Genomic DNA, 21,781 nt, shown 5'->3' with positions numbered 1-21,781 from the left:
TTGTTAGCTTATCTTACCACTCAGACAATATTTATCACGGGAGGTAATACTAAGAAGCATAGATAGTATTTAATAAACTTGTTGATAATAATCACTTAGCAGTATAGAGCTGCAGTTCAATGCACGATTAATGGATTTCTAAATGAATCTCAGTAGTGCTATCATCAAGACATTCTACCTCCTCAGACGCTTTAATTTCTTGTGATAAAACATTGTACCCTAATCTCTATCAACTGCTGAAAATACTTGCCATACTTCCTGTATCAACTGCGTGTGCTGAACGCAGTTTTTCCTCGCTGCGATAGTTAAAAACATGTTTGAGAAACTCAACTTCAGAGAATCATATCATTGGTTTAGTATTATTAAATATTCATAGAAATATTTTTATAACTGATGATATGATTTTAGTTAGTGAACGAGCCAAACGTTTAAAACTTATTATTTAGTACTTAAAAGCTAATTCACTGTATAAATTGTAAAACATATAAATCATTAAATTTTATTTTTTTGTTTTCGTACATGACTACGTTTATAAATTTTTATTAGCCACTCCCGAAATTAAATTCTGGATACGCGCCTGGTCTTTAGAGATGTAATATTTCTCCAATAAATATCCTGCCAAGTACAAATAGATTATGTTGTATAAAAAACGAAACGGAAAACAATAATAATATTGTGCACGTCCATAATTGCACACATAATCGTACACAGATAAAGATTATTTGATGTGATTCGATTTCTTTCTGAACTTTGAGTAAATGCATATGGTAAGATCGTACGTGCATACGATTTAAGATACGGTATAATACGGGATCATAACTTTTCGTCGGTGCTAATACCAGAAACACGGGGTAGAAAAAGTCGAGAAAGGACGCGAAAAAACTTACGCACTGAGCACGAAACTCGAAGAGCACATATTATTATAACCATGATATGAAATAATACGGATCGACGGGGAAATTAATAATTCTTCGGGAGAGTGTTGTTTTTTTTTTTAACCTGGCTGCAGCTGAGTCCTCATCGGCATGTCGTGATGCCGTAGTACGACTGCATGTGTGCAGGATGCGGACTTAAAAGTCCGTCCGGCCAACCATAAAATGAATATGAAAATCTGCTCCTCCCGCCCGCGGACTTCGCTGAGAAGATCATTCATTTATTATCCTTCCGTTATTAATACCGTACACACACACACACACAAGTATAGATATTATAATATAAATACGTATACACACACACACACACACACCGACCACATATAAAGGCTCAGCGTGTTGGGTAAACGTGGCGGCAAACCATTATAATATTTTTGTATATATGAAACGTGAAGTGAACACACACACACTCGCACACACACACACACACACACACACACACACTCGCACGCTCGCACACACAGATATACGTGTGCACGGACCAATAAAAGTTGCGGTGGCGATATCGTCACCATCATCGTACAGCGTCTCTCGTATCTGCTGCCCGTGCATCAGTGGCGGTAATCGGTTTACAACACACCGGCGCGCGGGATTATAAGGGTATATAATATAATATAATATAGAACGCAGTCGGCAGACGGGCGCCTGGCCATCATATTGTCGCCGTTCTCATGCGATGTTCCTTCTGTTCGCGCCGCCGCCGCCGCCGCCGCCGGGTCGACGAGCTCTACTAAGCGAAATTGCTGCGTCGTATTTTAACATATATATATGTGTGTGTGTGTGTGTGTGTGTGTGCCGAGAAGGAGAAGGACGAAATTATTATTGTTATTGTCCATTTAAATCTTGTCGGTCGGAGAAGAGAAGGAGGAGGAGCTGACTACTTGTTTAGCAACGGACAATAAAGGGGCGAGAAGAACGGAAACTCGACGATGACGACGATATAAGAGTAGCTGTTATAATATAGATATATAGTGTATATATAAATATGTGTTGTTATACGACACAATATTATTCCGTTTTTAATTCGAATGTGTTCTTTTATCATATTTTCAAAAATAATATCATTTTAACACCATATTCGAATCGTTGATGTGTGTGTAGTGTTTTTGTAATTATGTGTTTGTGTGTGTGTGCAGTACATACATGTAAAACTATGTCGTTGAAGATATTGTACTACCATAAGATATAATATTCATGCTTGTGTCATGTTATTATTTTTTAGAGGACATTCGTCGTCAGCAATTATTTCGGAATTGTTCTTGTCACAACCACTCAGGTTTATACCTCACACTTATCGGTTAAAATCGAAACGATTATATTCGTAAACGAATGTAATGTACGGATTTTATTGTTTCAATGATATACTTACTTCAAGACTACCATTACTCGTAATAGTCAATAATTGTTTGTGTTAATCTGTAATATGTATCTAATTCATTCATTTGAAAACATATTACAACAGAGTATTTTAATAAAAACGTTTCGATGAAATAACTTGGAAAATTAAATAATTATAATGATTTGTCTCTTTTATTCCTTTTAGATTTCGAGTAAAGCAAAAAATGCATTGGTATTTCTATGATGTGATTTTATCATTTTCATTAGGTATATTTTTTTTTCGTAATTTTAGATTCATAATATTAAAGTTGTTGAATGACTGTTAATTACAAAATTTGTAACATTTTATGTTCAGTGTTCTCCTTCGTTTCATATCCGATATTGATCGATTCATTCATTACCAAAATATCAAGTTTACATTTAACAAAATAAATTAAAACATCAAATTGAGTTGTATCAAATAATATACAAAACGAGCGCAAATTTTGCAGCGTGATTTTTAGAGTGGAACCTTGTTCTATTATAGAGTACATAAAGACCGATTTAGTGATACATTTAGCCATTAAAAGCCATATTATAAGATTTTAAGATATTACCATATCTTAAGATATTATAAAGTCATATCTGTAACAAAAAATCAAGCATCAGATATGATTATTATATAATTTACCATTAATTTGCTTTTATAAATGTTAAAACACATATTGCTTTAATATTATTGTAATTAAATATTATAGTAAGTGAAATTTGAGCTGGCTCATGATTTATGAACAAATTATGAGAACGTAGTTCAAATGGTAAAAATTATCATATTGGTGATTGTTTTATACTCCCATGGCATTTTGAATAGGATTTATGCATAATGAAATGGATAATTACGAGTGTGGAACACAAGTTAGTCGTCCCGAATCACATTCAAATGCTAATATAAGTCTAGTTATCATATTATTATTATAATATTCACGATGACCATGTTTAACGTTCGCAACAATACGATATCGGTAGACCGTTCGGAAATATTAAGCAAAAAATTAGTTTTTAATAAAACAACCTAATATTTATTACACTGGTTTGATGATTTCAAATAACCATTGAAATATCAAAGTTGGTAATATTTGCCAAATGGCATTATGTAAATCAGTTTAGTGTGATTGTTATACGTATTAAATCATGCTTGATTGTACTTATAATATTTTCAAACAATAATAACAAATATATTGGGTAACTACGAGTAATAATGATATTGAAATTAAGTAAATTTATTTAATAAGTTAAAAAGAGCTTATTAATAAACCTGTAAGAAATGTCTAATCGAAACTTTTTGTAAAACCATTAATAATTATAATATAATAAAGAACTATTAGAAACCTTTTCCATATATGTTTAAATAGGGCAAAGGCATTAGTAATAAAATATTAATAAAATCATTAATATAAAAATATTATTCACTTATTTATTTAATATTTTTACCATTTATTCAATTACGTCTATTAATTTTTATTTTTTCGTCACCTATATACTATCACTTATACAAAAAATAACTAATATTATTCAACAGTACCTATAACAAATTATCAAGTACACATTATATTATACTACGTAATATTATGTTCATATCATTTAATGCGATAACGGTTGTAAAAACTTAGTTTAACTTATTACTTATAACAAAAGAAGCTACAAGTCATTCAATAGGATTAAATAGAAAACAAATAGATGAACAATAATAAAAACATTGGATAATTTAATGAAAAACCAGTAAAATGTCATTTAAAACTGAATACTTATTGCTGGTCTAACTCAGTCGATAATTTCAATAATAGTTCTAGTAAAGCCAGTTTAATATTATTTTCTGATGAAAAATTTGAAGGTGTCATTGTATCCTGTGAAGGAATAAATAAATCGGGTGGAGGCACCGGAGAAGATGTAGACGACGGAAACTCGGTTAGAAATGGTTTCAACAATTGTGAAAGATTAGATGCAAATGACTGTTCTGGAGTTGAAATCGGTGAAAATAATGGGATTGATGTGGTCGGAGTTAAACTTGGTAACTGCAATGGAGCAGTATTAGATGATCGAGTTGCAGGAGTAGGTTTTGAACCAGATAAAGGTGTAGAAGTGTATTCAGAGGACGTTGATGTGGTGGAAATTGAACTCGATGACGCTAACAGCGGAACGGATGTAGATGGCGGTACGACTGAAGAATGAATGGCCGAACTTAGCAAACGATGCGTGGTAGATTCAGTGAACGAATTTGAAGCAGAGGTTGATACAAATGATCGTGTAACTTCGTTTGAAGCTGGCGTAAGAATTAAATTTGGTGAAGGTTTTGATGCCAAAATAGAGGCAAATGTAGAAACTGAAGTTGGTAAAGGCAACGGAGAAGACAACGCTGAAGTGTATTCAGTATTCGGCAATAAATCCATTGAATCGGGATTTATTCCAAATAATCCGCAAGAAGAAATCGAACGTACACCTGCATTTCCGACCTACACAAACCAATAACGCGGTTCATTACTAGAAATTTTCAATAATTTTTTAGTAGTAATCGAAACCATAGCATAACGATGCATTAATTTTATGATAATAATAAAAATATAATGATTAGTATTGATGTATTTGAAGTTTTTTTTAGTAATTGTTATTTAATATTTAAAAAGTTGATTCGAAAATAATTTTCCGTTAAAACAATCCACGAAGACAGGTATTTTTCTAATTTAATTTAACATTGTAAGTAATACTTAAAATAGTTTTTCTTTGTTATATCTTACCTTGGTTAATATTGACACCATAGTTACGGTCACTAAAATTACAAAATCAGCCATATTGTTCTTCGCGTTTTTGAGATTTTAAGTATCAAGAAAGTGGCTATAATTTTTTGAAGTTTATATACTCAAAATTGTTGACTGTTTTCTATGTTCGGAGCACGTTCTTAATCATTGTATAGTAAATAATTATGGTTTTTTTTATCTAAATTGTATTTATATACAGTGAATGTTAATCAGAAATACTTAGAATTATGTTACACAATTATAATGTGATAATATTACAACTGTATATTATGATAAGACTGTTTGGGGTTTGAAATTTAGACATATAACGACTACAACCAAAAAAATTTTATTGTTATTTATTATTCTCATTTTACTTATCATGCTTTAAAGTGTAAACACATAGTAAGATCAATAAACTAACGTCAAATTGTTTTAATATTTATCGATAAAATTAAAAACTAAATATTATTCATATTTATAGAGGGTAAATAATGGTTGTCAAAAAAAGATTTCCGTAATCATTACTTTTACCATTAATTTGTAAATTGATAAAATTATTTTAAATATAATAAATAATTTATTTATAAATTATATAAGTATTTACAGCTTGTCAATAAATATAAATAATACTACATGTATAGAAGCATAAATTCTCAGATTCTAAACATAAGTATACACTTTTTTCATTACAAATAAATAACATTGAATATGTAAATTATGTCTTCGTGTGTATTCTAAAATTTACAGTACTATTGTTTACAATAAAATAACTAAAAAAACAATATCAATTTTATAAAACTAATTTTATTTTACAGATTGAAGTCTTAAAACGGTGAGATCTATGTTTTTTGCGAAGAAAATATTATTTACATCCGTACAAGTGTAGTGAAAGATCGTAATTAGTTATAGTTGCATATTGGTTTGGCAAAAACGGATGGGTTCAAGCCGAATCCTGGTTGACAAGGACTGGAAGAAGAAACAGCGCCACACGATGGTGCTTTTAAATTCGGTAATGATTTTAATTGGACAGGTATGAATTTTGGAGAGCGGTATGGCCGGAGCTTACAAGAATTTAAGCGTGTTGGAGGTGTATTGTACGAGGACGCTATAGCATGAGAAGAAGGCTTTGAAGGCTTTGAAGATTTTGTGTTTTTAAAGCTGGCCAACAGAGAAGGGTTAAAAGAGGCTGTGTCGGAAGATGAGGAAAAATATGAAAATTGAGGTGTAAAAGGTGACAAATAGGAAATCGACAATGGAGAACATGGAGCTGGGTAAGAGAGTGGTGGCGGAGCACATGGCACAGGGTAAGGAGACTGGGACGAAGGAAAATAAGCTAGGTTTTGGAAAGATGTCGGTCGCGGAGCGTCCGGAATCTGACATGAACCCGGTGAAGTTGGAGCACAGGGTTTCAGCAACGAAGGGGATGGAAATAATGCTGTAGGCGGAAATGAAGGATATTGAGCACAAGAAGCTGTATTGTAGGATAGTGGAAGTTGTCCATAAGGCGGTTCGGAGCCACAGCATGATGACGGGTTCTTAAAACCACTATAAAAATTTGCTTTAGCCTTGATATAAATACGAACAAATAAAAGAATGATATTATTTATTTATTAATTAATTCGCTTTTCGTAATAATTTTAGTAAGATTAAATATTCTATCTTACCTCGGTAAAAAAAAAAGTCACAGTTAGTATTGCTAATATTTTCGTGTTCATTTTTGAAGAACTCTGAATCAAAGAAACAATGTGTGATTCATGTCGAACGTTTGACCAATGTTTGGCTTTTATACTGAAAACATTTTTTACATGTTGGCCATCATATAAACGTAATTCCTTATAATTTCACCTTCGGAAAAAATATAAATACAGATAGTAAAAATGTGTATTGGTTAGAAAATACAAATATTATTGTGCTTACTATTTGATAAAGGTAGCTGATAGATGATTTCCATCTGAATCAAACGGGTCATTGTTCTACTTCGATTGATTAGAATTTCGACCTTTTTGCATTATGTTTATGATTTTCTTATTTGTGTGTAATATAAATATTATACGACTATGCATTAAATTATTTTATTTACAATGCCTGTGAATAAATAAATATTGGGGCTTATACATATAATTGTACCATAGTTCATAATTATGAAAAAGTTTGTAATAAATATTTTAAATAATTGTTGGATCATTTTTTACTAAGGGAAGCGAATAAATCGTTATTGCATATTGTATAAGTCAAATTGAATAATTGTGATTCAAAATTTAAAAATATTTTTTTTCGTACTTGATTTAATTGTTAAACTAAAATTGAGTTAATTCCACGTACGAATTAATAATATAATTAATGTTGTTGTTCCTAATTTAAGAGTCTAATTACCAAGGTAAGTGATAGAATTGAAGAGTAAGAAGGTCTTTATAAACCATATAAATAAGACAAGAAACCTGAGACAATTTTTTGTTTTAATATTTTAATTTATATGACTTGGCCTTGAATATGATGTGTTGATGACGGCTGCAACATGATTGCGCCCCGATCTCTTTTTACCTGATAAAATCATAATACCATTGCGCACCAAATAATAATATGTGTATATACTATGTATAATAATTTATGTATAACATAAAATAATATATACAATACATAATTTCTACATATAATTTTCATATACATGCACTCGAACTTATTATCTATTAATTCACAATTTTTTTCTCCAATTATTACAGGTTTCGGACTGCCAACAAATTATCATCGTTGGCTTAGTTAATAATTGTTTTTTTCTAAACTACATGTATGCTAAATGTATATACTGATATGGTTAATAGTCGACATTTTTTTTACTTAAAATTGTTTTATTTTTCTTAACTGATAGTCATTTGTCGATATTATTATTATAACTATCATTAGCTCAATCAAATTTTCATTTGGATTTGAAAAAATGCATTTTGTGAATTAATAGTTTGAGTGCATGTATATGCAAATAATGGAAAGTATATATTGTATACATTATTTTATGTTGTACATAAATTATTATACATAATATTATCCACACATAATTTGGTGCGCAATTGTGGTGTAATTAATCGGGTCAAAAAAGGAAAAATTGGGCAATCGTGTTGCACCGGATGGTGACATACGAATAACACTGCGAATACGATTGGACTAATTACTAGCGATACAAAAAATATATAAGTATTCTTAAAGCATCAATATCAGTAAAATAGTGCTTACAATTTTCATTTATAACAGTTAATCCGATGTATTTTCTACAAATCCAACAAGGTTAAAGTAATATTTTTATACTTACCAAATTATGCTTAGGTCCTTCATTACACGATTATATTATTTTATACATGCATATGTATATGGTAAACGACAGCAAAATGTTTTACATTAATCCGTATAACTTATGAGTGTAGGTATGTGCTTTATTGATACTAAAAACTTGAAATCAAAAATCAATCACGCTTTCCGTGTGATTTATATCCTACGATAACAACATAATATTTGAAACGGAGTACAGTGATAACTGATTATAACTATTTTATACTTTGTGGTACGAACAAGCGTGTAACTGTATACACATATATGTGTATGCATCGTGACTGGAGGGGATGAGTATTAGTCTCTGGTCTGGTTTCAAATAAGCGATCGGTCCCTGGGGTTCGTTCAAGCTGTGATCAGACATGAGGTTGTCCCCTGAAAAAAATAACCATTTTTTATGCGGTAAATAACTTGCCATTTTTATGACTCTTCGGGGATCCTTTAGCATCTTTTGCCTCAACATTGAACACGAATTCAAAATAAAACAATAGTTTAGCACATATTTTTGTTTCTCTCGAAGTATCAATGTGCTTTAAATTGTATAAAACTTCAAAAATACAGTTAAAATTAAATTAATTATTATCAGAAATTGTGTTAACATTGCAGTTCTACTGCGAAATGTTTTTAACGCACGTATCGATTACTTTTAATGAAATTTTATTGATAGCATACGGTTCTCGGTGTTCATCGTTGTACACGTTTCGAGGCACAATCTCGACGGTTGAACATCGAAGTCTTTTATTAACAAGGGCTGATTGAATAACAATAACAACCACCGCCGTAGTGCTGTAATGTTGTTTTTACAAATCCACAGCATCGTTTCAAAGATAATAAATAAAAACTAACACGATGATTTTTAGTAAGAGCACAACATATACAGCGTATGCGAATAACGGCAATCGCGGTAACACGTCCGACGCTCAACAGGTCAAAAACAACGGTACAGGGTTGTCTATATTAGCGCGTCGAAGACCGGAGACGATTTCACTTGGTCCGACACACTCGTACCCTCGAGTCCGCCACCGATCGTACACCAAAGTCGTCCCAAGTCGTTGTTCGTTTACACGGTAACAATGGCAAACGCACACTGCTGTGCGCGGTATGACGAGGGACACGTCGGAACTCCATCGGCTCGGGCGCGTTATGTATCCTCAGGAGGTCGGGTAACGTCGTGAAGCGTAATATATTATTTATTTATTTAACGTACATACATATGTTTATATGTGTTAAAATACGAGTTTATATCATTATTTTGTAGTAATTAATTAACAGTACAGTAATTGTATTCGTTCCATGGCCTTAAGTTTAAATGTTACATCGCGGGAGGAAGTACAGGAAAATCTGACTCGACGGATTTCGACGGTTGGCAATAGGTCTTGAACAAAAAAAAAAAAAAAAATGATTATTGTCGTCGTCGTCGTCGTAAGACAACCGCGTCGGCTGATCGGCGCACGTCCAGGCGTGACCGATTGAGCGCGTGCGCCAGCGGCACGTGCACCGCGGGACGATCAGCGATTTGTCCGTCTCGTGCAGCCGAACGTGGCCGGTCGTCACGGGTAAACGGTACGCGCGAATCCCGTGGTACGATCGTTTAACCGTGTACGGACGGGCAGGGGGCGGGGGGAAAAGAGTTGGCCGCGCGGGTTAGGCGCGACAAGACGCGTATTTGTTCGCACGCGCCGTGCAGGGCTGTTCAATTAGCCGCGCGCAACGCGAATTCTTATCGCGTGACGCATCAGCACGTCGCAATACGGTTGGGCGCGCATCCGAGGGCGGTTCGCTCGGCGCACCGCGACGACGACGCCACTCCGTGCATGATATCTGTAGACGCGTTGGACTGGCAATCGTTACGTGTTCGCCGTTGATCATCGGTAGGGAACGGGCTTTGATGCCATAAAAAACAAGGAAAATGTCCTGAAAAAATACGACTTGATGCCTTGAAATAACGCTGTGATATCGAAAAACTGCACTAAAAAATTTAAAAAATACAATTTAAAACAGATTAGTGTATGTATAGTGTATTAATATTGTTATTATAACGTTTAACTTATAAAAAACGTATAATTATAAAAAATTTAATGTTGATTGTTATGTAGTTTTATATTAGTTATTTGCCGTTATCGCGCATCCCGACGTTATCGAGGTTATTTACGATTAAGTTCGTTTCACGCCAACGATACGAACGGGGATTTTCAAACTTTTAGAATTACGTATAGGTACAATCAACCGGCCCTCGTACGAATAACTAATTTATGAGACAAGACGATACTGTTAATCAATTTAAATTTAAAGAATATTTTTTTAAAACTTTTATAATTCCAAGCAAAAAATTTATATAAAAATGCAAAAAAATACAAAATAAAAGTTACATTTTTTAATTCCTTTATGTATGAAATGAACTTCGTGCTTGGAAAGCAATGTTTTCGAAGATTCTGAAATAAATGCAATTTGCATTCAAATCCGTTCCCTAATCATCAGGCACGGACAAGAGACCGCTATCGGAATGGGAGGGGGAAGGGGGCAACGGGAGATACGTTCTCTTCGCGCGGCGAGATGAAATCAATTCTGGCACGTCAAAATTGTTATTTCGGTGGACTAATTTTTATTTACGAAAAATAATACATAATTTTTCCATAGTTAATCAATTTTATAAATTCCTATAGTTTCGCCCGTATATTAATACATTGATGTGTTGCTGTTTAATTTACTATCCAAAATTAAACCTAACGCTTCCTCTGCCGAACCAAGCATAATACTTTTTTATCATTAAAAAACTTTTTGATTCCTGTAAAGTGGATGTGGTTGTTTCTCGTGTATTACAAGCGCTCTTTTTACACTGATACATTTTTAAATTTTGAAGCATTCTTCATTTCTAGCGTATTGCATAAATTTCCTAATACTGTAGATTTGCGTTGTTTATTTCGAGTGGAACATTCCGCAAAATATTTCATTGGCTATTATTATTGCGTATATATATTGTGAGTTGAGTATGCTGTATGTGGTATGCTATGTATAATATGGATCATTTATGAGAGGGACTAAATCATGGCCCGGGGGCTCAGCCCCCGAGCCCCCCTAGTTGCGCCTATGATTATATCTCGTTTTATGTACAATTTTTTTTTATTTATGGCGCGCCAGAATCGATTCCTTCGCACTGTGCGACGACGACCCGCGGCGTTCGGATACGACACGTCGAGTTTGCGTATCTTCCACTGAGATAACGACGAGTGACCTGTTCACGCGTCATAACGTTGTACAACCGTTGTTGTCCGTGTCGCAGTCAGTTCCTACGACGTATTCGTGAGTAACGACGACGACGTGGTGATATCAACACCGTTACAAAGCGCAACAAAAGCGTACGAAAACAAAACGTTTAAATCCCGACCGAAAAACACGATTGTTTGTGCACACTCAAATGTTTTCGTCCGTTGTAATTATTCCGAGCGTAACTACGTGCTTTTCTGGATAATACGCTTCCACGACGATAAAAATCTTTTATTTTTTTTATCGCTGCACGCAAAAACGTTACACATAATACGCTCGCGCACGCACATGTACAGTATAAATTATACTGCACACGCACACATATGTCATACAGCGTGACGTACGAGTATTACGCCGATTTTTGTTTTCACTTTCTGTTATAATATAATATTTACATACGCGCATTGCATACCTACATGTTCAACTGTGTATATAAACACGTGTTGTACGCGAACGCATAAATTAAATAATACCAAGGACGCACGGACCGTGAACGAGGTTTGGACTTTTAAAAACCACGTAGCGTTTGGTTTTAAAACTTCAACGTGCACCGTAACAATGTTTTCGGGTATGGAAACGTAATTTATACTAACCGTGGATGCACATGGTACGGGTGAAGTACGTAATGGCTGATCTACTACACCATGTTGTTTGCCTGGTTGTACACTTCAGAAAAGTTAATTTCCGGGTTCGTAATTATTTTTTTGAAGTTATCTAGTATAATATCACTATACTCTATACATAAATTACTATACCTTGTACGATTTACATCGATTTTACTAATAACGGAGAAAAATTGGGAAAAAATTGCGAAAATTTTCAATTTCAACTAAAATTCGAACCCTCATTAGAAATAATCGCCTTTTATTTTGTCACATAATACTTTTCTTTCCGTTCGTGTTCACCGTTTCTACTAGAAATATTGCTCCGACCATCACAACCTAAGAGATTAATGAAATTTTCATGTTTACATAGTTATTTTTTAAAAATTACGGTTAAATAACTTTGGTTTGAGAAAAGGTTTTGAAAATTAAATGCAACATTTTTCATATATATTATTGATAAATAAAAAAAAATTGAGTTTAATTAAAAAAAAAAAATTAAGAGCGTTTGAATAATAGAATAGTACATTTTAACAAAATGATAATTACCACTAAAATTCGCTACATATTTGTAGCTAAAAAAAATTTTCCAGAAATTTGCAAAAATGTTTTAAAAGTTTTACAGAATGAAATATTGATGGAATGAGATATTTTAAAAGATTTTTATTAAACAATATTAGTTGTTTAGTCAAAGATTTTTCATAGTTTCTAAATATTTTAAAGACATTTGAGCTGTTTCCAGGCACATATTTATAGTAATGGTACATTAAGATTATACTATTATAATAAAGTATTTGAATAAATAGTTATAAGTTATTATAACATAGTTATTAGATACTAATTTCTAATAAAATGAACCATTCTAATCTTAAACCAACCAGTTATCGGACTTTGACAGTATACGTATTACATATTATTTATTAATATGTAAGTTGTATTTTCACATGAATACTCACATGATAAATACTTATTTCATAATCGCATTTAATTTCAATAAGGTTTAGTTAATTAATCATTTAATATGAAGCTTAAGAATGAATCTATTTTCGTTCCAATAATGATTTTACTCTAATACGTCAAAGTATAATTTATCAGATGGTGGAGTGGTGCAACCAATTATATCAATAACATATATTTCACACGCGCACACACACACGCACGCACACAAATACTCAAAAATTTTATAGTAGATAGTACTAAAAAAATATTATTTCTTTTCGAGACCAAAGTTGTTTTACGCATAATACACGCATATTACACACGTACTACAATGTGATTGTCTTTTGGACGATACACTTGAAGCTATAGAAGGTCAGATGAGATACAGCAAGTATACTTGTAGATATAGCAAAGGACTGAATACAATATAATATATATTAACCACGATGTAATAATTATAATAATAATAATAATAATATTCATACCAATGTAATTAACAATTATCCCTTAGGCGATGGGGTAGATGCGGAGGTAAGCGATGATGGTAGGGTTGGATGCATCGGGAACCGTAAACGCAGCTATATAAATTACAATATTATTATCATCATCATCGAACCCGTGGGAGAAAAACATCGTTTAGAGAGGTTTTAATTAAAACCCGTTGGAGCAGCAACCCGCGATTATGATCGTAATCCGTTTGTTGTGGCTATATTAATATATTATCGAAAACAAACAACGTGACGGCGGCGTTTTGTTCATTATGGCGATAATTATTATTATTATTAGCCCAGGTAGTCGAAAACCGTTTTAAAATATCGTTTTTGCGATAAAATTGACGTACCTCGAAAAATGGCTACCGCAGTCGACTAGTCCAAAAAAGTTTCGCCGACTTAACCGACCGGAACGATACAGACACGGTTATGAATATTTTTAATTTACTCCGACCAACACGCTGGTTGATTAGTGCGTTTTGCCTTTTTTTTTTATACGCGTACGCAAAACGAAAAACCAACGACGTCTTTCTCGCCAAGATTTTCCGACTCGAAACCAAACGACTTGATGACGATCAGTTGGACGGATAATTATTATTACATTGTTATGTGTCTGGTAAGTTAAAAAGTAACAGTTGTAAAAAGAAGACAATTGGTATAAAAGAGTTTTTTTTCTAGTGAGTTTAAAAAGTAAGTTTTGTGATGGTGGTAATAGCATACTTCGCGCGTACAATCATTATTTGCGTTTAGTCCGACCCAAATAAATAATGCATTAACATTTTTTCTTAAGGCAATTATTATTAAGAACAAATGTTCAAAATTTACAAATATATTCAATCCCTTCACGTGAATTATATTAGTCATGCATAATTTACAGTCGTATATATGGTTATGAAACTTTGAATTTTATCCGAAGAATGTGAATTATTTCTGGTAGTATTACCTACAGTTATGCCAATTTTACATAAGTGAAAATACACACCATACGCGTTTAATAATATCTTACCAACACGTATGGCAGCTACCTGTCATAGAATAAAATTAATACTGAATACAATAATACTTTCAAGAAAATATTCTTTGTGATTTTTATTTTAAATATACTGACACATTGTTTATTAAAATGTATTATTTAAATAATTGCTCAACAAAAATATTTAAATTAAATATTATATTAATATAATATATTATTATATTATTTTATTTTTATTATATTATATTATATTTCACTGTTGCCATTAATCAAACATTTTTTAATAATAATTGTGGGTCAAGCGAGGAGTTTAGAACAAAATAGAAGACCTTTCTAATAATATTCTGGACAACGTTCACTACTTAATTATTATTAGACCAGCAACAACTGCTATTATTATATACTTACTATACTTACTAATATTTATATTCTATAATGAATAATCCATAACGATGAAAGATAAATGAAAGTACCATAAGTAAATATTAGTGCGGACTGTTCGAAGTAGTGGGAGTCAGCTTATATTCCAATCGCAACACCGACCCCCCCTACGTGTAAATATGTATGATGTGCATCGTTGTTTTACGTAACACGCGTACACTTTTGAAATGCAACTCTATAATTTCAACTTTACAAATGCGCATTTATGCCGTCTGCCGCACACATTAGTCACCTAACATTCTAACCTACAATTATGTTCTTGTAAATACTTTCAGTTTCGAGACTTTTAAAAGATAGTCATCCAGTAAAATGCAAGTATATGATTAATATAATTGAATAAGCCAAAAGAAAAATATATATAAAAATATTAACAGATTCACATTGAATTATGTTCTACATTAACAATGATTTACGGGGTACTTGTTCAACATCTAAAAATTTGATTTGTTTTCCTATCTCCCATCGATTTTCAAAACTTTTTGATTGAAAAAATGTTAAAATACAGCAAATAAAAATCGAAAACTAATGTTTAGTGAAAGATAAAAATAGAGCGTCACCGCACTTGAAACTCACGTTCAAACAGAGCTCGGTTAGCAGTATAACCATATGACCGCGTCGTGCGTGCACGATACACACACCATTGTTTGTTCTGTTAAACGGCTAATCCTTTCCGAGCGTGCAGTAGTGCACTCGGAGCATATTCTACACACGCACATCAACCCTCGCGAAGCGTTCTCTTACATTTTTTTTTTTCATTGCGACCCTCGTCCGATTTGCACGCGGACCGTTGCGAACGCGAGTCATAAATATTAACAATACAACAACGTGTTCACACATTATCGTCGTCGCGGTCGTCGTCGTCATCCTCCTCGACGGTGTGCCGTTCCGGTCGAAACTAGTGACGGATCCAAAACGGAAACCAAGTATAACGTCAAACGCTTGGTACGCCACGACCTTGATCGCGTCTTCCGATCTGTATACACTGTGAAATAAGTCGACTGAAATAATATCAGTCATAATTCAATTATTGTACCGATAGGCAATCGACCCACTCACCTAAAACAGGAGAATGTGCAATAATCAAAAGTACATTAGGTCGTGGCGAATGCGCTCAGTTTTCAGTGTGTACGGCTTGCGCTGACTCATTGTTTTTCTACATTCTGTACCAAACACGTCGCGGTTTTAAAACAGCGCACTGCGGTGCAGAAATAAAATTAAAAAAAAAAAAAAAAAAAACCTTAAACGCACGTAATTCTGATAACCGAACGGTTACGAAAAACAGGATGAGACGTTGTCGAAGGATCAAAGACCCTAAGGTTCGGTTGTTTGAAGAAATGCATTTCAATCGATCAGAAATTTTACGATACACCCGTGATCGGATTTGCTCGCTCGCGGGACGGGATGAATATTCGGGTTGCGTTCAGGTGTACTCGCGTATTGGTTCGTAACGTTCGTAACGTTTCCCTCTCCCACGGGTCGGTTCGTTCCGGATCCGTCCCCGGCGGCTGTCCCGTAACCCCCCCGCGCGCGCGAGACGGATTGCGAACACGCGACAAAATCGTATCGCGTTAGCGCTGACTGCATTTCGTCGCGGCGCGCTCCGTGACCAATCGTCGCCGCCGCCGTCGCAGTGTGCCATCGCCGCTTCCCGCGCGCGATGACGGTGTGGGAAAGCCATAACTTCTGCGGCCGAATTCGTCACACGTTTCCCAGTGCACGAACGACCGGACCTCCGTGAGAGTCTCCCCGGCCGCCAGCGCTTCTGCACTTTTGCCTCGCCGCCGCACTACCCTCAACGCGCGCGCCCGTCGCAAATGTACACGGCGCTACCCTCGCGCGGCGTCCTCGGACCGTTGGATCCCTGTAAGTAGACCGTGAGACGCACCGCGGCCCGTATACATCTTTCGCGTGCCAGCGCAGCGTTTCAACGCACCGGCGTAGGGTGCGACACGTCGGGCGATACTCTTTTGCGTACAAATGTACAACTCAATAGCGCACACAAATTTTTAATAACTGCGACAAATGACCCAAACGCGGGACTCGTTTCCGTTTGTTTGGTATTAGCACATCTAAACGATAGGTCATCTGATTTTAAAACAACGTTTTCCTATGCACCTTTAAAAAAACATTTGATATTTGAATATTCCTACGCAAAAGATTTGTCAGTTTCCGGATAACAAATTGTGTAATGTTCGCTAACGAGTATCACCGGACACGTTAACAACAATTGATGTACGCCGGACCGACTTCCGTAGCGATTCCGTGCGCGTTTACATGCGGCCGGAGCCCCGCGCGGGTGCACGTCGTCGGGAAACCGCTGCTCGTGTTTGGGTTCGCGCGTAACCGATCGTCACCGGTCAACGCAGTTCTATCGGTTCGGACCGACCGCGTTCCCATATCGCAGAAACTGTAGAACACGCGAACCGTGTATGACGAAAAAATCATTAAGAACAAAAATTATTTTCCTTCCAAAAGTGTTAACCGTATCGCTAGCAACGTTCGAATGAGATGTCCACTAACAATGATAGATAGTTATTCAGTAGACGCGTCAAATCATATACATGATCCAAACGTGTACGAGAATAAGTTTTTAAAAAATCGTCTCGTTTATCACGTACGATAACTATGAGGTGATAATATTTTTAATAAAAAAAAATAAAAAAATAAAAACTGAATAACAATCAATGTTGAAGTTATTAATGTTAATCCTCGAGTGTCGTCACTTTTGTGGGGCGAAGTAGGCATTTGCATTATGACCCTCCCCCTTGGTGAAAATATAAATCATTTGAGCCAATCTACTTAGTTTACTTACTTAATTGAGCCGAATGTTTGTATTGAATACTTTTATTTTTATTTATTAATCCACAGAAAAATAGTAAAACATTTCAAATTATTGATTTGTCAAATAAGTATATAATAATATATGTTAATATTATACATTTTATATACATTGTGAATGCATTAAATAACAATAAAAAAAAAAAAAAAATTTGGTTGATTCGTTTATTTAGGAAAAAGTGAGAAGTATATTTATTATTGTTTTCAATTCCTATTTAGTCCGTTTTTGTTAGTTTTTGTAGTTTAGAAAGTTAGCTCTTTGTTGTAACCCTTATTAAAAAAAAAACCATATTTATAATTGAAAAGATTCAATATCGGTTGCTACGTTACCTAAAGTTTCGATTAGACTCTTCACTCAGTTAAAACAAACCATAACTATGAATCAATAAGTTCATACTTTAATACTTATACCTTGAATTCTAGAAGACTATTTCTTGATAATTAATTTTTCTACACTCAACATTATGACAGGACCTATGACAAGTATCCTTTTTCTTAAATTAAAATTGCCGTTTTTTCATTTTATCGTCGATCATGTGCAGTTTTTTTTAAATGATAAACACGTCGAATAGATTTTAACATCTATTCACGCACTTTCCGATTTTAGAGGTCTTTCAGTATGGAATAATTTTAAATTTGATAAACTTTTCAATAACTGGTACTAAGAAAAAATGTATCCTTGCTTACAGGTAATTTAAGATTGTAAGCACCGCGGTAACAATTCACCGTTCAAAATACTATTATTATTGATATTATTTTTTCAATGATTGATTGGGATTTTTTTCTTTTTATCGTGTTTGTTTGATGATTTTTACCATGTATTATTATTTACTTTTCTCATGTATCTGTGAACTTTTGTGGTTTATAAATAAAAATTAATTATATAAATTGTAAATAATACTATTGTAATTTTTATACAAATTTTTCAGCGTGATTTTATTATTATAATTATTTTTGACTGTTGTTATAACTGTATAATTATTTACGTATATCAATACGAGATGGAGAGTTTTTATTTCAAAAAAGTTGATGGAATTTAGATTTAAATGTACACTACACTTTTTTAAAAATCCATCTGTAAATCTATGCTCATCTATCTATATCTACCTATGTTCGTGATGTATTTTATACCTTATATATTTACGTGCAGTTTGATGCAACGTTTTAGGTAGAGCTACATAATTTAAAGTATGAATATTTTAATATATGTTTTAATATGTGTTAAATAATAATAAAAAAGTTTTTACCACTGTTAAATACTAAAAATTAAAAAAAAAAATCAACAATAATTATTTGCCATCTAAAAACGTTACTCTCGAATTAGTAAAAAATACTGAAATAAAAAAAATATTTATGACCAGGTGATATTTAAACAGGAACTTGTTTGTCTGAATATATATTATGCGTGTCGGCACACCCCTCCGTGAAGGAAAATTATTATAAACAAAATAGGACGCGTTAAGTGCTTGAATTATAAATTAAATTTACCAGTAAACTTTGATGAGGGTTTATATTGAAATAACTAGTACCAAATAATTTTGGCTTGCGTTTAAAATAATTTGAACAAATGTGCTATATCTATAAATAAATAAAATAAAACGGTCTAAACTCGATTCGTTATATTGACAAATGAAATATTTTGTTTTATATATATATATATAAAGATACAGATTTAAACAGTTATATACAGACATACCTACATAAACAACGTATTTCATAAAATATTGAAATTGTTTTCGATTTACCCAAATTTGTATGAATTATTTCTGTTGCAAACAATAATATATTATTATTTATACGTATAAGCATTGTAAATAAAAAAAAATGTATTTTCTTGTTGTTAAATTATTCATTGTAAATTATAAAATGTGGATCGATTAAAAATGTATAGTTGGAATCTTATTATTATTTAATTTTTTTGAATATAAATTCTTAAGAACAGTAACTTAAAACATAAAAATAATAAATCCGCATAAGCGCATTTAAGGAGGGGGATAAGTTTTTTAGCACCCCTGACTTCAATTGTAGCACTTCTGTTCCTTTTTTTTCAGATCTATTTAATCAATAGTAATTACAGTGAAATAATCTTCAACTTTATTTTCAATAATGTCAGCACCCCCAATATTTGGGTTCTAGTTGTGGCCATGTATATATACATTGACTTACATAGGTGTTTTTAATTTAATAGACAGTTACTAGTATTTATTTTCGGACATTTGAATGAAATATATATATATATATATAGGTACTAAACAATGAAATTAAAAATAAATACGAGTATAATAAAATTGTACTTGTCTTTTAAAAAAAAGTTATTTTTATAAAAATTAAATTTATTTAACTATAATATAGAAAAAAGATGAATAATTCTTATACAATATATCTAACTCAGTAATCTTCCTATTTATTAATCTGAAAATTATAATAATACCTAGGTATCATCGTTGATGTAATTTGATCATTATTATTTTTACATCTCGCGCAATAACAGCTTAATATTTGAATACCAAATATCCAATCGATATAATCATAAAAACTGTTACAAATACTACAGTTTTCAGAGATATTAAATATAAATTTTTGATCAAACAATATTAATCATTAAATCGGTTTATTTAATCAGGCTTAAATTAATTTCAAAGCGATAACAAAAAAAAGAGATTTATTAAAACAATAATAATTAAATACCGTTGTTTTAATTTTATTAAAACTTGAGGAATCGGCGTATTTGCAGCATTTATAACCGTTTTATGTATTCCTACCGAGGTAAGTTTGTACACAAAGTTTGAACGTTTGTATAAAAGATACAAGGGTGTAAATAATTATAACGTTTGTGTCTTCAAATCTTTACTTTCGTACGCAGTACGGCCTCTCACCTCTGGTGTAATTTGTCATTACTACTAAAATGAATCAAAAATAAAACCGAAAAGGGTGTGCGGCGGCCGTGGTCGTAAAAACTGTGGTAAAATTCACCCTATCAAAAGACGTCGTGTGCCTTTTCCAAGACAGTCTTTTAGGTCCCTATGTAAATTTTCTCGCCTAAAGAGATAAACCCTGAGAAACAAGTCTCTTACACGGTCGTATAAACCGCGTTATCTTCTGGCCAATTAAAACCAACGAATATCACTTATGCAAATATCGCATGTTGTCTCGGTCTCTTCGTCTCTTTCTCTCTCACTCTCTCTTTCTCTCCCAATTGTTTACCTCTCTCGTGTGTCGTTCTCCCTTTCAAATTATAAATCCATAATGATACGGAGAGAACGGTTATAAATTAACTTTGCGACTACTGAATCATTTTTTGATAATCGGATTCGTCGGAAATTTATGGGCTTTTGTTGAAGAAATTACTATTTGAGACTGAAATATGCAGGTATATACAAACACCTCGCTTTATACATACATATATACTGTCATACATTTTAAATAATGAACAACTGAAACCATTCGTTGTATAAAGCGGAATCGTTATCATCTATTAAACATACAAATATATTTTAAATATAAATATTTAACATGATGGTTAAAAATAATTTTAGTGAAGAACAAAAGAGTAGTATAAAAACTGAAAATGTTATGATAATTTATTCAAGTTGAAAGCCAATAATCGAAATATAAACTGAACTGATTACTGTTGATTATTAATAATTATTTATTATCTATCCTTGTTCTATAACCCATAAAAACGATTTGTACAAATCATCAAGAATGTACAATTTTTTTAAATTTTCGACTATTTGAGGTATTATCATATAATTACATATTTTCGATAAAAGGGTTTAGTCATTAAGTTATATTGTATTAAAAGTTAATAGAGAATGATTTACTTGAATATTTATTTTAAATAAGTAAGATAAAAAAAGTTTACTTTAAA

The 21,781-nt window shown here is 32.8% G+C and overlaps 2 protein-coding genes across 2 annotated transcripts; both read right to left on the bottom strand.

The window, feature by feature from the left end:
- Positions 1 to 3,989: 3,989 nt before the first annotated feature.
- LOC112682142 (flocculation protein FLO11-like) lies at positions 3,990 to 5,172 on the bottom strand. The gene is made up of 2 exons (XM_025552653.1): positions 5,042 to 5,172; positions 3,990 to 4,759 (listed from the first exon to the last, which is right to left on the bottom strand). Exons 1-2 carry the CDS (start codon positions 5,093 to 5,095, stop codon positions 4,055 to 4,057), a joined length of 759 nt encoding a protein of 252 aa, XP_025408438.1. The 5' UTR covers positions 5,096 to 5,172; the 3' UTR covers positions 3,990 to 4,054.
- A 599-nt stretch (positions 5,173 to 5,771) lies between these two features.
- On the bottom strand, positions 5,772 to 16,168 carry LOC112682143 (vegetative cell wall protein gp1-like). Its single transcript, XM_025552654.1, has 6 exons — positions 15,646 to 16,168; positions 8,589 to 8,737; positions 8,346 to 8,525; positions 6,962 to 7,129; positions 6,709 to 6,889; positions 5,772 to 6,609 (listed from the first exon to the last, which is right to left on the bottom strand). Exons 5-6 carry the CDS (start codon positions 6,757 to 6,759, stop codon positions 5,944 to 5,946), a joined length of 717 nt encoding a protein of 238 aa, XP_025408439.1. The 5' UTR covers positions 6,760 to 6,889; positions 6,962 to 7,129; positions 8,346 to 8,525; positions 8,589 to 8,737; positions 15,646 to 16,168; the 3' UTR covers positions 5,772 to 5,943.
- Positions 16,169 to 21,781: the final 5,613 nt, after the last annotated feature.

The sequence above is a fragment of the Sipha flava genome, unplaced genomic scaffold, assembly GCF_003268045.1.
Source record: "Sipha flava isolate LNK unplaced genomic scaffold, YSA_version1 1_pilon_pilon, whole genome shotgun sequence".
Taxonomy (NCBI): domain Eukaryota; kingdom Metazoa; phylum Arthropoda; class Insecta; order Hemiptera; family Aphididae; genus Sipha; species Sipha flava.
This window is presented reverse-complemented; position numbering and strand designations above follow the sequence as displayed.